At 33.5% G+C, this 16,687-nt stretch overlaps 3 protein-coding genes across 3 annotated transcripts; 2 read left to right on the forward strand and 1 right to left on the reverse strand.

The window, feature by feature from the left end:
* The first annotated feature begins 2,631 nt into the window (after positions 1-2,631).
* On the forward strand, positions 2,632-4,170 carry LOC111420516 (dual oxidase maturation factor 1-like). Its single transcript, XM_023053531.2, has 5 exons — positions 2,632-2,849; positions 2,905-2,962; positions 3,027-3,257; positions 3,310-3,792; positions 3,848-4,170. Exons 1-5 carry the CDS (start codon positions 2,691-2,693, stop codon positions 4,048-4,050), a joined length of 1,134 nt encoding a protein of 377 aa, XP_022909299.1. The 5' UTR covers positions 2,632-2,690; the 3' UTR covers positions 4,051-4,170.
* A 3,354-nt stretch (positions 4,171-7,524) lies between these two features.
* Positions 7,525-8,655, reverse strand: LOC111420508 (uncharacterized protein C3orf38 homolog). Its single transcript, XM_023053514.2, has 2 exons — positions 8,450-8,655; positions 7,525-8,395 (listed from the first exon to the last, which is right to left on the reverse strand). The coding sequence occupies exons 1-2, from the start codon at positions 8,571-8,573 to the stop codon at positions 7,689-7,691; spliced, it is 831 nt and encodes a 276-aa protein (XP_022909282.2). The 5' UTR covers positions 8,574-8,655; the 3' UTR covers positions 7,525-7,688.
* A 241-nt stretch (positions 8,656-8,896) lies between these two features.
* LOC111420507 (AFG3 like matrix AAA peptidase subunit 2) lies at positions 8,897-15,902 on the forward strand. Its single transcript, XM_023053513.2, has 7 exons — positions 8,897-9,325; positions 9,404-9,690; positions 9,766-9,909; positions 9,964-10,057; positions 10,122-10,426; positions 10,489-10,607; positions 14,449-15,902. The coding sequence occupies exons 1-7, from the start codon at positions 9,239-9,241 to the stop codon at positions 15,807-15,809; spliced, it is 2,397 nt and encodes a 798-aa protein (XP_022909281.1). The 5' UTR covers positions 8,897-9,238; the 3' UTR covers positions 15,810-15,902.
* The last annotated feature ends 785 nt before the right edge of the window (positions 15,903-16,687 follow it).

Here is a 16,687-nt window from a genome sequence, read left to right on the forward strand (position 1 = left end):
CTGTTTCCAAAAGCAACTACGTAAACAATCAATTACTTGTAAATTACGACCTGGGCAAACAAGTTCCACCCACAAAACATTCATAATGCTGTTGAATGTGGTGTAACTAAATCAGTAAGCCTATAATGTAGTAGTGATATGGGGTATGACCAGTGATGGGCGCTGGGTAAATACCCGGCGGGTAGGTATTTATAAAATGGGTATTTATCTGGGTATTTACCCCGGCCCAGGGTAAATACCCAAACAGTACACATAAAAGTGATAAGAAAATGTAGAGGAACATGATGAAATGGTTCCACTTGAGCTTTGCCACAATTTTGACCGCATCATTTACGCCAGTTCTTCTTCGTAGGTCATTTTGTATATGGTCCCTGAGGGTTTTACCCTTGTTTTACCCAGCATCGACCTCTCCATCTTTCTTTGCGTTACTTTGAGCCTTCTGGTAATGGCCACCGTTAATGTTAAAGTTTCGGAACCGTATGTCATAACCAAAGGAGGAAGCACGCATTGATTGAAAGCCTTTCTTTTCAAATATACAGGAATATCGCTGATGAAGATGTCTCTAAGTTTCCTGTAGGCTGCTCATACGAGTATTGTCCTTCTGTTTAGTTCGCGCTTGTTTGATTATTATCTCTCGATACGCCTCATGGCCAAGATATATGAAAAGACAAAAAGAGATAGAGTTAGGCACAAAATTGTAAGAGAAATTTGTGGATTCGGAGATGTCATGAGATTTGCTAGGGCAAAATAAAAAAATTTAATGAATACTTCCAAAGAATAGAAGAAACCTGGCTGATTAAGACAGCAAGAGACCAAAGATTAGCTAGAAAAAGATCCCGGGGGACCAGGAAGTTGGATTTCCAGCTCTAATTAAACACCAATGATGCGTAAAAAACAGGTTACAACCTGAATAAAAGAAGAAGAACAATAAGTTCTTAAACGAACTACTTAATTTTTAATTGGAAATCAACAATCTCATGGATCTTGGAATCTTGGATTTGATGGAAGTGTAATATGACTCAAAAAGAATCAAACAACAAGAATTAATGAAGCACAAAAACTGAATTTAGTCATTAATATTAGACTTATACTCAATTCAGGACATTCAAAGTTGTTTTTCGATCATTAAAGAAATCGTTAAATATTTTCGAAGAGTATTACGTAAACGAGAGTGGTCGGTAGTGAAAATATAAACTTTCCCGAAATATATGTACACTTTAAAGCTAATAACACCAGGAATGTGTATAAATTTGTTAGACAGTTAAGACAAAGGCACAAATCGCACACAGCTCTATGCTGAGATGGAACAGGAAAAATAATATGTGATAGTGAAATGAATGACATTTGAAAAAATTATTTCCAAAACCTATTAAGCATAGAAACTGATTTGGAAATAGACAACAGTCCGTCACACCAAAGAAAGGATAGTGTCATGGAAAGGCATCAGGGATTAATGACATGTTAGAGCTTGGAACAAGATTTGCAAAATTTATACGTTCAGCATCAGTTTCATCTCTCCAAGGCTATCCAAAATAAGGACTATTCGTCCGCGTAGCGCAAATTACTTAGGTATTGTCATTAATGTTTATACCTTTTTGGGTCCAATCCAGTTGTTTAAATGCACTCTCCAGGACTGTGATGAACAATTTGGGTTCAACATTACATCGCCTTGTCTTACTTCACGCCCAATGGGTATTTGGTCAGTACTTTCATGCAATTTTACCGTCATTGTAGCATTCTTGTAAATGTTATAAATAAGTTTTGGTGTATCGATAATGGACTCTGCATTCTTGAAGTACTTGCAAAACTGCCACCAACTCAATTTAATTCAAATTTTATAAATACCTCTAAATATCCATCTTGGGTAAATACCCCCCGGTATATATCCAGGGAATTTTCCCTTGAAAATAAATACCCGGGTATTTAACAACACTGGGTATGACAGATTGGAGTACTCATTTCAGCAGAAAGGGGTACGTTAGTGACCTTTGCGCAAACGCTGATGGAAATACTGTTCCTCCAGTATTTGTATTCCCATGATCTTTTGTACGAGATGGACATACACTGCCATTCTTTTACGATGGATGCAAGTTGAAACTAGCCTTGTTTTTCTTCAGCGCTTAGAAGTTGATAGGTTGATACTATCGCTAAACGTAGAGGGGCGAAGGTCCAGAGGACGTTCACTAACTCGATAAATAGCCCAGATTCAGAAGATTAATGGAGAGTACTGACAATACAAGTTCCTAATGATCGCGATTCTCAGTAATGAGAGAACGATTAGAAAGAGAGATATATTTTTATTGATCTTTGCTAAAACTTAATCAGAGCCGAGTAATAATTTGTAATTTACAGCATTCTAAAAAGTTTTCTGCGATAGTTTCAATCTCTTTTTTATTATAATGTCTTAGTGGTAGTGTAGTACCAAAAACAGCTTGTAATTTTTTAACGATATAATTTCAAAAAGAAAAAACAATTTTTATGCAATATTTCAATAATAATGATAAATTTTATTAGGTTAGTAATTTTTAACAAACATCGGGTTGTATGTTTTAATAAAGTAAATATTATGCAGTATACTTAAATAAGATATATGCCATTTCCTCTTTTGATAAGATGAATAAACGGAGATTTTGGTTAGTCATTGGAAACGTATTCTCCTATGAAAAGTATTTTTATCTATCATTCATAAAATGGCTTTTGACTTGGGTAGAAAAGAGGGGTTTCCAACTCAATATGCCCCAAATCAAACCCCCGTCACCGTTGATGTTCTAGAAGTTGGTGTAATTGTTGCTTTCGTAATTTTATACGTTGCGTTACTGTTATTTATTCCAGGAAAAAAAATAAGCACGGTAAGTGAAAAAAAAAATATTTGTAATGAAATTTTATTATTATTCCTTATTGTAGAGCTTTAGTAGATTTACAAGAATAACCGTCTCGTTATTAATTGGATTATTAATTATTTGTAAGTATAAAATAATAGAAGTATGTAATCTCTTTCCTTATGTTTATAAAATTATGTTTTATAGTAGGAAATATTGGGCAAGAATGGGAGGTGGCTCATATAAGATCAAAAACAGCATACAAAGCTGGATCGGGAGAAGAAATTACTGCGGATATAGGTGTAAAAATTGGTCTTCGATCTGTAAATGTTACCCTTAAAAGTGGATCAATTCTAAAACAACAGGAAGAAATGATCGATTATAACGAAAGATTTTCTTGGGTTTGGGATCAAGGTCGATTTGGTTTTGGACCTTATGGTAAACAAAAATTCTTAATTTATTTTAACTTAATAAATTAACATTTTGTTAGCTGGTAGAATTCAAAGAGAATTTAGAGCAGCCCAATTCACCGGTCTTCCTTTACCGATACTTTGGGTTGTGGATTATTTTGTAATTGACGGCGAAGGTTTTCGTTATGGAAGATTTTATAGAACAGCAGGATGGTACGCCCATATTGCCATTTGGACCGCTTTTCCATGTTGGATTATCGCCAACATACTTTTTAAAGCCGTCGTACAATATGGAGCTATATTCTTAGGGCTAGCCGGTGGTTTTCTTTTACTCGGAAATTTCCTCTGGGCTGTTATCCGAAATCCTTTACCTTTAGTCATCCCATTTGAGGACGACATCTTAAAATTTAGTTACGGTTCTAGTTTTTGGATAACTTTAATAACTGGCTTAGCGTGTATCTTTATCGCAGTTGCTATTTACATATTGGATATTTATTTTAATGAGGAATTGTATATGTTTTTTGGATTGGATAATTTATTAGGTTATGAAGAAACTTATGGTGGTAAGAAAATTGCTGTTCATAATAAAAACACACTTATAGCAAAAAAAAATTATAGGCGATGATACCGAGGAAATGGTAACTCTTCGTCATGATACTTTATTACCTTTAAAAGTAATCAATTCACATAAAGAAGAAGAAGAAAACATTTATGACAATCCAAAACCAAGATATGTTAAGCGTTCTATTTATAGAAGGAAGTCGCAGAAATCGAAGAAAGTCGATTCACATTTAATGGAAGATATATATCAAAATGTATAATTTTTATTTTAATGCTTTAATTTGAATGAGTTTATCTTATATTCAATCTTTTATACATAGAAGTAGTATAGAAATTTTATTTGTGTAGAATTAGTTCGAAAATAAACAATATTTGAATCATTTTGTAAATTATAAAGTTATCTTTTGATCTATTCAACAGTTGTTAACTCCATATCATACTGTTTGAGGCAGTGAATGTTAAAAACGTAGACAAAAATAATTGCATTAAAATTACTGAAGCTGGATGAAGCATGGAAACTGCAAGGGAATTAAAATCGATGGTGCAAGTTAACTAGGCTAGCTAGACTGGTAAAAATGCCTATAGTCCATCCAGGACACATCTACAAATCCTACCTCGACGTCCACGTCGGGCAATGCTAACGGAGTAGGGTGAGGGCAAGTTTCCGGAGCTTTAAAATCAGAACAAATCGGCTAAGGAATGGCTATAATTCCTACAGAAGGGTCTCTGACCTTTAGAGAAGCCTCGGAAGTTAGGACGGATAGCAAGGAAACGACTTAGGCAACGGTATATGAACTTTGATTTGAAAGTAGCACCATTAGAAGAAGAAGAAGCTAGACTGGTGCTTAACCAATTAAATAACGATGTCCACCAACTCATGTCAAAACTATCATGCAGTAATTGAGCTTAGCTGTCAACCTACTCGTTTTGGTGAGACTAACTCAAAGTCCTTTAATGTCAATTACAGCAATATGCACATGCCGTCCAGAAAACTTTCGGCAACGCAGCAGAAAGACTGTGGCTTTTCCTGGGTACCTCCTCGACTTTGAAATCAAGCCTCACCTTCCATCAGGACGCTTATTTATTATTACCTGAAGATCTGAGAGAATCAATGAACCCGCACACGAAAAATGTAGTTGTATTTAATCTAGTTATAATGCAATAAAATGAATGACGCAAGACGGTGATTTGATATATTGGTGTTACAAGAACCCGATGCATACTCAAAATAAATGCCACTACAAAAAAATGTATTCTATTTCATAATAACGATAGGAGACTTGCAGCAATAGTAGTGATAAAGACTTCACGCGGCATGAGATAACGTTGGAAAAGGTAAGAACAGGTTTGTGTAGTAACACTTTATTTTCAATGGAGGAAGAAAATCGAGGGATATCTAATTAAGATGAATGTTATTCCTAATAGGGTTGAAGAAAAATGTTTGATTTTAGGTTCGAATGAAAAAAAAGTATTAACGTATAAACACTATTAACGAGGTAGCTAATATGTCACCCTTACCACTCATAATGAAGAATCAAGCATTGTTGTCAAACAAGTCGTACGAACAAGAACAAGCATGTTCTGCTTATTTACTGAACCAAATATATGGAAGTGAACCTCATCACTAAAGAAAACAAGTGTGTCGTGGTGTGCCAAGGATCCCTTCATATGCATTTTCTCAAGCAACAACATCGCATGGATTAAGTTCCTGCATGTTTGCGTCAATGTTTTGGAGTGATCTAGCTGTTCGTGGAACCTCTGGTTTTTTTCTTCACATCACCAGTTTCCTTGAATTCCGACTACCGGTCAGGAACTCTGCCACGGGCGTAATATTGAAATAATTGAACGACCTTTAGAAATGTATGCTACGATAGCGAACGCACGCTCCACCTTCATCTACTCCATGATGGATAACTTCTAACTAAACCAGGCGAAACAACAACTTTACATTTCATTGGGCCAAATGCAAATAAGAATACGTTGCTAATAACGTTAAACAGGTTCGTTAGATAAAATCAAAGATCTTATTAGGGAGAGAATAGATGTAAGAAGGGAAAGAGTGGATGGTAATGCACTTCAATAAATATTAAATGGGAAAATAAAGTTTAGGTAGTGGTGCAGGAAGTTAAAAGATAAAAATAGAAAATTTGTACGAAACTTTAGATATGAATGATGTGGAAAATATTGGGGTGTCAACCAAAATAATCTTCTAATTTTAATCTTCGTCAGGAAAGATAGAAAGAATAAAATTTACATTTAAGGGGGTGATCGGTGTTGTTTTGGCAAATGGAAACAATTGTTTAGGTCTTAACCTAAACGTTTGTTCATAGCGAAGAGTTGAAAATCTCAGACAAGAAAAGACTATTGAATTCACTGCCGAACAGTGAGTTTGGTGAAAGGAGTTCGAGAGTTTTTCCAGTGCAGTTCAGAGGAGTTCGGCAGAAAGGGTTTTTAAAAGAAGTTCAGTTCGGCATTAGTTGGTGGTCTAGTCCAGTCCAGTTAAGAAGGGAATCCAGGTGTAGAGCAGCCCAGAAACCGAAGAGTAGACAACAAGAGTCAAAAACCGGAGAAGAAGAAGAACAGAGCAGAGAAGTGCAAAACCGTTGCAAAACTTTATTTAAGAGTCACTAATAGCATTCTATTTCTTTGGCATGTCTTGTTCGTATTTTTGTGCTAATATTTTTTTTTATTGTTCTCTTTTTCTTTTATCAAAATTAATAATTTTTTATTAAATTTTTATTTGTTGAATACCCAATTGTACACCCACATGTCAATGTAAGAGCCATATGGATGCACAACCCAGTATTGGTTTAGTACACTGCTTTGCGAATATTTAGTACAAAACTGGGATTTGATAAATTGAGAGTCTCTAATTAATTTTTTGAGATTAGGAAGGCCAAGAAAAATAAAATTACAACCAATACTAATCCGTTAGCAGTCAGCTAACCTCAATTTGAAACTTTTTAGGCATAGCCTTAAAAATCCCTATAATCCCCAACCGCACTTTGTATTAAAAGAGGCAGATCTAGCTAGTTGATATGATATTTCTTTATAAATTAGCTCAGATGGAAATTGAACCAGAGCGGTTGGGTTGGGATTTTTATACCATAAACAGATGAGATTTCTGTCATAATGGTGGTCTCAACACTCAAAACTGTCGAATATGATCTATAGAATTTACATATTAGTTCGTACAAATCGTTCTTAATAACGAATAAGTCGTCGTGTGGAGCTATGACTTATTAATTAGGTATGTGTGGCGTTGCACATATTCCCTGCCACATTGATTTTACTTACTTTTTCAAAAAATCAAGAAATCGGTTATTGAATAGACTTCAGCACAAAAGGAATTTTTTTATTTTACAAATACAAAATCTATTTCTAAAAAAATACTGGTTATATTATTTTATAATATGTGAGAAAACCCCCACAGTATGATACCATAGCTAATTTCCAACAGAGAGCCTCTATTACTAGACGCAAATGGATTATAAAATTCCAGCTGGTTTTTGTAGATTGTAGGCTTCCAAGATCGCATGATCTTAACACAGTAAATTACTGGCTATAGTATTGTTTAAGTTTGGTGTTTAGAAATCGCTTACAAATGCAGCAAGATTCAAAAACGGCCAGGCGAACACCGTACTGTCAGCAAACTCTCAGAATCTTTTCAAACAGTTTTTTGGCAGAATCAAGCATTCGCAATGGACAAAGAAATGGATATGAGCAAAGATGTATTAAAAATTTAAACGGTTTTATTTATATTAATCTAATATTTAAAAAACAACAATTAAGTTGTACTTACTTAAAGAATAAAATATTTAAAAATAAATCTTTCATCTTATCTTAAACAAAGTTAATAAATAATTAAATTATAATTATTTTCTTCAAATCTTCGTATTTAATAGGTAACAAGAGCAGATGTAGTTCTTTTGCTTAACTTAGGTTCCTCCAAAACATGCATCCTTTTCAAATTGATATTAGTCAATTTAATTTTCCAATTATTTTCGCAAATTGGATCCCTAGCCAAGGTAAACATTTGCTCAAAGACACCTGCACATAATTCCCCTGAATGTATTGTGCCACAAGCCAAAATAACAACTAATCCATGTGGATCTATTTCTCCATGAAGTCCTTCTGAAGATATATTTGGATTAAAAAGTAATTGGTGCTCAATTTTGGCTTTGAATAAAAGCTGAACAATTTCATTAGGCAAACTAACACTTTGTTGAAACGCAATGTTATCGTCCTCACTTTTCATTGTTAAACTTAAAACTGCATCGGGAAAAAAGTGGGATGTTTCTAAGGGTTCATTTAAATTCATCATTTCATAAAACCACTGTGTAAACTCTTTCGCCATTGTTTTTACATTACATTCATCATTTGATTTATCATTCAAAACAATGGCATTTGATTGTGCTTGAATTTCTTGGTTCTGAATGTTCCATAACATGCAAATTTGGTCGATTAGTTTATCTTTTGTTGTCGGAATGGAAACTGTGACATTATTGGCATGTAAATAATTAAATAAGACGTCTCTGGTTATGGCTCGTCTTCTAAGTATAGAAACTTCATTTGTCGAATATTTAAATATTACATCTAATGCATCTGAAAAGATCAATGACTTAGGTGTCTTATTAACCAAGTAAATCAAAATCAAACCTTCTCTGGTATGAACAGTCCCTTTTAGTAAACCTTGTGTTACTGTTCGTGCTAATCCAAATATTTGTTCATCATCTAAGTTACTTAAAATCTCTCTGATACGTGTAAAATCGGTGTCATTCATTATGATTTTTTATCAAACTTGTTCATACTTGTTTTTATTTAAAGTTAATGATTTTGAGGTTATTTCTTATTACAAAATGTTGGTAGATTGATTAGTGGGTAATGTAGAGTTCGGTTTTTTATTCAATTTGATGGTAAGTGAATGTTTTAAATTTAGTTTTTAATAAATTACTCAATTTATTAATGAAAATAATAAAAATTGTTCGGATTAGTTAAATTTTATGTTATGATAAATAGTGTATAGATTTATATAGGTTATGTTTGTGATGTTTTAAGTTTAATTTGTATACATAGATGTTGGCAGCACTGATTGGTGGGTAAAATAGATTTCAATGTATTATTAAATTTGACATATGACGATAAGTTTATATTTGAAATGTACGCAATTGACGGATGGAAATTATGAAAGTTGTTTGGTTTTGTGTTGTGAAAATAGTGTCAAGATTTATATAGTTACTATTTAATTTTTGTGTTGACAATATTTATATTTAACCGGCCAAATTAAACTTACATTGGTTATATAATTTTAGTGCCGGGAGGGAAACTGCTTTATCGATTTCAATCGCCCTATCTCCGTCGTAAAAGTGTGGTTATAAAATTTCATAATGTTGAGCGAAATATAGTAATCCTCTACGGAGCGCCGAATAAAAAATACACTTATTTGCTATGGCATATCGACTATTAAATACCAGTAGAAAGTTGGAGAAACTGTTGTGGAAAAATCTGAAAACTTACAATGTGGAAGTATTGAAGGTATGTTAACCTTCAAAGAAACTAAATAAAAAATATTTCACCCGCTTTGAATTGTCTACTATCTTGTTTTTTATATAGAATTCATCGACTTTTCACACAGTATTAAACGAATTTAGGTTATTTTGTGAAAAACCACCAAAAGGTTTTGAAAAGTATTTCAAACCAGGCAATAAACCTGTACCTAAAGAAGGCAAAGCAGCCGAAACGAAAGGAAAAGAAGCAAGAGATGGGGGCGGTAAGGATGCTAAAGCAGACGCGAAACATGAAATTCCTCCACCTAAATCAACGTCTTCTTCCTCTGGTCAACCAGGAAAAAAACCATATGATCAGTGGTCATTTGGGCTGTTTGGTGGTACTGGATCAAGGTTTGTTTTATTTCTTATAATACTATGTTTATGTGTTAATTAAGGAAAATAACGATTTCTCAATTTTGTTTATAGAGGCAGTGGTGGAAAACCTTTTGGCGAGGGTGAAAAGGAAAAATGGTATATTTTTGGAGCAACCGGTGCAATAGCACTTTTAGCAACACTAGCTTTTTGGGAAATGGGTTACAAAGAAATTGGATGGAAAGAATTTGTTCACAAGTATATCTAATTAAATTATTAATTAATTAATATTATTACTTAATTTGATTTTAGTTATTTAGCTAGAGGAGTTGTAGATAAATTGGAAGTAGTAAATAAAAAATGGGTTAGGGTTAAATTAACAGCTGGTAATTCTGCGGATGGAGCTGTAAGTTTCTTTTAATTATAAATACACTTTTCATTTTAATAATTTAACTATATTTAATTTTTAGAATATATTATGGTTTAATATTGGCAGTGTGGATAGTTTTGAAAGAAATTTAGAAAACGCACAGATAGATATGAATGTGGAACCACCAAATTTTGTGCCTGTTATTTACAAAACGGAATTAGAAGCAGCGAGTTTATCGGGTATCTTACCAACTCTTCTTATTATTGGTTTCCTAATTTATATGATGAGAAGATCTGCTGAAATGATGGGAGGACGTAAGGGAAGACGAGGTGGAGGTCTCTTTGGTGGGGTTATGGAAAGTACTGCTAAATTAATTAACTCAAATGAAATCGGAGTGAGATTTAGGTAACATAACTAGATTTGAAATTAAACAATCAATAAGGAATATTTTATGGGGTGTATTTTAGGGATGTGGCGGGTTGTGAAGAAGCTAAAATAGAAATTATGGAATTTGTAAACTTTTTAAAGAATCCTCAGCAATATATTGACCTTGGTGCTAAAATTCCTAAGGGTGCCATGCTTACAGGTTAGTATGTAAATGATTTATTGCATAACAAATGTTGATGGTTAAACAAAAATCTAATTAAAATTTTAGATTGTTCTTTATCCATGATTTTCTAAAATGAATGAGTAATGTAGTTTTATGATTTATTGTATGCTTTTTTTATGAGGTAAAACACTTAAAGTATAACCTTCAAAATTTTTATAACTGGAATTTTTTAGGAAACAGTAATTTTACTAATATTAAATTAACTTTGGTAATATTTCACTTAATTGGATATACAATGTTTTTTCTCTTGAACACTGGGAATTGTATAGGATCCACTTTCTTTTCAATTTTTGTCCCATTTTAGGCGTTCTTATTTATTTTCTTATTTCTTAAGTTCTTTGTTGTAATTTTAAGGAAGGATTTACAATTTCAAATGATTTTTAACAAATTTTACTATCAACAAGAATTGATGCTCTAATTTCTATATGATTTGATATGAATTTTTAAGTGTTATGCTATATTCTTACATGTTTAAACATTGATATGATTTGAATTTATGCTATAAGTGATAGTAAAACTATTTTATGTTTTGTGAATACTTTTTGATTTATTCCATACTACTTATAATTACTTTAAATAAGTAGAATGGCGATTTTTGACAGATGCAGTGAGATGTCCCCTGAATGAATTAACGACAATCATCGACGTTCATTTAATAATTCACTTGGCCTATGACACCATACTTGTGTTAACCATTCCAACATCAGCTCTTCTGTCATCCATCCTTTTTTGCGCACTAACTAAAACGTCTTTCTTTAAAAGTACTTCGATTCCAGAATGGTTTATTATTTATTTTTCTTATGATAGATTAATCTATCATATAATTGGATAAGATAAATAAATAATCTTAAAGTTACCTTACTTTAAGCATTTCTATCACATCTGTTCAAGTCACAGATCCTTCAAAAGGATAAGTTTTAAAACTGAAATTTTGTCTTTTGATGGTTAGTTTATATTTTTGTAATGAATTTCTCAAGTTTAAAAAATACGTTTCTAATTTGTATCCAAACAATTATAAATTATATTTGTATAATGTAGAAACATTACCAGTATCAGGGAGATGCCACTAAGGTAGCTGATATTTCAAAAATAGTATTTCAGAGGTTGTAAGATGAGGAAGGACTAGATTAGTGGTTCAGTTTGATACCTTTATGAACATTAATGCTTCTTTGAATTCGAATATAGACACTAGAAATGGATGGCCCGCTTATATTCCTTTAAATAGTATTTCTTGTAGGGGTTACAGATCAAAATGAGGAAACAGGACTTGAAGGGGAAATAATTAAGATGATGATTACTGATAATAATAGGAACGTGTAAGGAGTACGTAGATTAAGAAGGCGGCGACAGAGGTCGTTATTGGGCCTGACATAACCCACAAGAGGTTTCATCAATTGTCCCTCTACAGCCCAAAGTTAACCATCTGGATTGCAGTTTGTAAGACAGCTTTATTGAGTATAACAGCCATTCCGACCGCTACCTAAAGCGCGGGTCACATTAGCTGCTTGCCAGCAGCTGCTGATCAGTAGCAGGCAGTAGCACCAGCAAGTAGCGGCGGGCAACCTGGTCACACTGTCTACTATTACTCGCATTTCGTTTAGTCGCTTGCAGCAACCATGCCGGCTGTGGGTCCACGTAAACAATTAATTAAGCAATGGTTAAGGGTGGATTAACAGAACAGACATCGAACATAAATAAAGGACCACGTGGCGCGTACTGGTTTACTCGCCGCTGATGCGCTGCTTGAGTGGTCATACTGATGGATGACAGTAGCGGCTTCCATATCCGCGGCTGGCAAGCAGCCTAGTGTGACCCGCGCTTAACGGTGATAACTGACTTCTTGCTTCATGAATTACGTCGGCAAATTCCTCTTAGAAGAGATTGCTTTTGGCAGGATGGGACGACTGCGCACACTTCATTTGCGTCTACATCTCAGATAAGAAGAAGTTGGTTCACTCAGCGGTGATATTCCATAATCGGCACGTTCATCAGATTTGTCCCTGTTTGATTGTTACCTGTGAAACTGTGAGGGAATATTCAGCGTTAAAGCATGCGGTCAGATGGAACCTTGGAAACAGTGATGACTGATGACTAACTTATTTATTTGTATCAATAGCAGGAACAAACACCTCGTATCTACTTTTCATTAATTTACAGCTGTACCATTTCCTCTTGTTTTTACATTATTTTTGAGTTTCCCAGACTGATGTTTCACTAACGGATTCTTTCGTCGTTTCATTTTGCAACATTCGAAGAATAGTAGTTTATAATGAGCACCTTTTTTAAAATCGATTTTTTAACCTACCCAGATGTATGTAAGCCTTTAAGTTTCATTGCTTTCTTTTATTCAGTTTGGTTTCTTTTGGTTGGTAGGGGTAGAATTTTTATGAATGTTTGTGTTTTATTCGCCCTAGTAACTTACAAGATAATAGATAAATCTTTTAGAAAAACATAAATCTTCTACCTTTTATTATTTTATTATTTTATTGTTTGTTCGTTAGTCAGAATCAGCAGATATGGGCTGATTATTTAGTGATATCTGAATTATGCAAAAAACATACTTAACGTTATACAGGGTGAGTCAGAATGAATGGGAAATCCGAATACCGGAGATACTAGACACCAAAATATGATGATTTAACGTAACATCTCTTATACAAATGTCAGTGGTTTTCGAGGCATAGGGTGTTGAAAGTTAAATTCTTATTTCGAAATTTCTTGATAATTTTGAAGGTTTTTGTACTATTAAGATAAAATTTGGTAGTTTTATGTTTTCGAGCATGAGAAATACGAATTTGAAACTTGTTTTGTTATTGCTCGTAGAGGGCGCTAGATACACGCTGCTCGTTTAATAAATCAAATCATAAGTTTTTTGGCTCGACAGCTACGACCAATAAGAACTGCAAATCACAAAGAGCATTCAATTTTACATAAAAAAGGTACTCTTATTGAAATTGTCTAAGTCTGTCGGTTTTCGAATTATTTACTTTTAAATGTTTAAATGTATTTTTTCTTCTAAAATATTTATTTTTTAACATAAGCAAAGTTGGGTTATTTTTCCGCTTATGTTTCGACAATTGTCTGTTAATTGTCAACATTCATCTAATTTCCGTGTGCAATAATCATTTTTACCAACAATAAAGTTATTACCAATTTGAAAATGCCATGACATAATGAGTTTTTTAATAGTGAGAAATCCAGATTTAAGTCCACTGGATTTTTGAAAATGGTCACAATATTCTATTGTTATTAATTAATTGTTATTGTTATCGATTATCATCGTTACTAATTGCTATAGTTACTGTGTGTTATTGATTTTAAATGTTAACCTTAAAATTACTTTGAAACAATTAAAAGCAGAAAACTTGGAAACCAGTAGGCTTAGACAATGTAAGCAAGACTACCTTTTTTGTGCAGAATTGAGAACTCCTTCAGAGTTCTGGTTTTAATTCACCATACCTCAATTGACAAAATAGTCAAGTCATTGATATCTCAAACGTACAGTGTGTATCTAGCGCCCTCTACGAGTAATCACAAAACAAATATCAAATTCGTATTTCTCATGCTCGAAAACATCTAATTACCAAATTTTATAAATCCTTTGCATTGTCGTACATTTTTTAATAACAGTATATTTAAAGTCAATTAAAACAAAAACTATGAAAGATGTAGGATAAAAATAAAAAAAAATTCTGCGCATTCTTCCAAATTTATTATATCTTAACGATTTTTTTAATAATTTTTAAGTTATTATAAAAGTTGCTATAAATTTATTAATATTTCTCAAATATAATTCTAATATTTATTTAACATTTAGGTCCTCCTGGTACTGGTAAAACATTACTAGCAAAAGCAACTGCAGGAGAAGCAAACGTTCCATTTATAACGGTATCTGGTTCAGAGTTCTTAGAAATGTTCGTAGGCGTAGGTCCATCAAGAGTAAGAGATCTGTTTTCGATGGCTCGAAGGCACGCCCCTTGCATTTTATTTATCGACGAAATCGACGCTGTTGGTAGAAAACGCGGCGGGCGAAGCTTTGGCGGTCATTCCGAACAAGAAAACACTTTGAATCAACTTTTGGTAGAAATGGATGGATTTAATACGACCACGAATGTTGTTGTTTTAGCTGCCACAAATCGCGTGGATATTCTCGATCAAGCTCTGTTGAGACCGGGTCGTTTTGACAGGCAAATTTTTGTACCGGCTCCAGATATTAAAGGGAGAGCTAGTATTTTTAAAGTACATTTGAATCCACTAAAAACCGAGTTGGATAAAACTGAATTAGCGAGAAAAATGGCAGCTTTAACACCTGGATTTACGGGAGCTGACATTGCGAATGTATGTAACGAAGCGGCGTTGATCGCTGCTAGAGATTTAAACGATTCGATTAATATGAAACATTTCGAACAAGCAATCGAACGAGTTGTGGCTGGTATGGAAAAGAAAACTAATGTGTTATCGCCAGAAGAGAAAAGGACGGTTGCTTATCATGAAGCCGGACATGCTGTTGCTGGTTGGTTTTTACAATATGCTGATCCATTATTAAAAGTTTCAATTATTCCACGTGGAAAAGGTTTGGGTTACGCGCAGTATTTACCAAAAGATCAATACTTGTATACTAAGGAACAATTATTTGATCGAATGTGCATGACATTGGGTGGTCGTGTTTCTGAGGAGTTATTTTTTGGTAGAATAACAACTGGAGCTCAAGATGATTTGAAAAAAGTAACGCAAAGCGCTTACGCGCAGGTTGTCCATTATGGTATGAATGATAAAATAGGAAATATTAGTTTTGATATGCCTCGCGACGGTGAAATGGTTTTAGAAAAACCGTATTCAGAAAGTACGGCGCAGATCATAGACGTAGAAGTTAGAAATTTAATAGATAGCGCGCATAAACACACTACCAAATTGTTAGCTAATCATAAGGAGGATGTAAAAAAAGTTGCCGAAAGGTTATTAAAACAAGAAATTTTGAGTAGACAAGATATGATAGAATTGTTGGGAAAAAGACCTTTCCCTGAAAAGTCAACTTATGAAGAGTTTGTTGAGGGTACTGGATCTTTTGAGGAAGACACTTCTTTACCTGAAGGATTAAAAGAATGGAATAAAGAAAGAAATCCACCACCTCCTCCCAGTACACCACCCAGTGCAGACGATAATAAAGCTAAACTCTAAGGAACATTTGTTAATTTAAATATAGAAGAGACTTTTTCGTAAAAACATTTTTAACTATATTTCATTTGAAAAATAAATATATTTAAAAAATTATATTTACACTTATAGTTGTTTTATTTCTTAATGTTCGTCATAATAAAGAAGAACACCACTGCTGACTTTGTTATTACTGTATCCAATTGTTGCTGCAGTGAACGCGTTGTAACTTGTCTTGATACTTCTACATTTTGTTAGATTGCACCTGGCTTATACTTCTTTTTTAATATGCAGTGTTTCGATTTTAATAGGTAATTATTTATTAGGTAATATGAAAAATGTTTGTATCATTCAAGATCAAACAATATTATTACATATATTGTAATAATATAATATCTTTACAAATTTTATGTTCGCCAAACACGTTAAATTTTTAGTTATTTTTTGAGGAAGCTCTATTTTTCTGTTTATCAGGTGAGTACTTTTATAGTCGCTGTGTGTAATCGCACAATATTATAACGAACGTGGATGTTAGTATACATGGTAATGTTGATTTTAAATTTAGTACTTTAATTAAGATTTTCTGTGGTGTTATACTGTGGTCGTATTATACAGCGTGTCCCGTATCTTCCGCATCAGAGCATTATACGGTTGTAGAATACATTATTCTGAAGCGATCTTTCTAATAAAATTTTTTCGAAATGTTTATAATAACCGCACGGGAACTGTTTAACGACGACCAATAACGGACGACTTTGATTCATCGAAAAAGTTTATTTCTCTTTCCATGACGAATCTATTGGTGAGTACACGTGGGAAACGAGTTATCATCGGCGTAGCGAACCGGCCGAGGGTGGCACCGATTACCTGAGTCTGATTTGCGATCTGCTGATTGGACGAAA

Source organism: Onthophagus taurus, chromosome 1 (genome assembly GCF_036711975.1).
Source record: "Onthophagus taurus isolate NC chromosome 1, IU_Otau_3.0, whole genome shotgun sequence".
Lineage (NCBI taxonomy): Eukaryota > Metazoa > Arthropoda > Insecta > Coleoptera > Scarabaeidae > Onthophagus > Onthophagus taurus.

What these genes read in the sequence shown, in the direction of transcription:
- LOC111420507 (XM_023053513.2), top strand. Translation starts at nt 9,239, where the DNA reads ATGGCATATCGACTATTAAATACCAGTAGAAAGTTGGAGAAACTGTTG. An exon ending in TGGAAAGAATTTGTTCACAA is followed by an intron (nt 9,910 to 9,963) that starts GTATATCTAATT and finishes ATTTGATTTTAG; the next exon opens with TTATTTAGCTAGAGGAGTTG. An exon ending in GTAATTCTGCGGATGGAGCT is followed by an intron (nt 10,058 to 10,121) that starts GTAAGTTTCTTT and finishes TTTAATTTTTAG; the next exon opens with AATATATTATGGTTTAATAT.
- LOC111420508 (XM_023053514.2), bottom strand. Translation starts at nt 8,573, where the DNA reads ATGAATGACACCGATTTTACACGTATCAGAGAGATTTTAAGTAACTTA. An exon ending in GACTGTTCATACCAGAGAAG is followed by an intron (nt 8,396 to 8,449) that starts GTTTGATTTTGA and finishes TGATCTTTTCAG; the next exon opens with ATGCATTAGATGTAATATTT.
- LOC111420516 (XM_023053531.2), top strand. Translation starts at nt 2,691, where the DNA reads ATGGCTTTTGACTTGGGTAGAAAAGAGGGGTTTCCAACTCAATATGCC. An exon ending in CAGGAAAAAAAATAAGCACG is followed by an intron (nt 2,850 to 2,904) that starts GTAAGTGAAAAA and finishes TCCTTATTGTAG; the next exon opens with AGCTTTAGTAGATTTACAAG. An exon ending in ATTTGGTTTTGGACCTTATG is followed by an intron (nt 3,258 to 3,309) that starts GTAAACAAAAAT and finishes ACATTTTGTTAG; the next exon opens with CTGGTAGAATTCAAAGAGAA.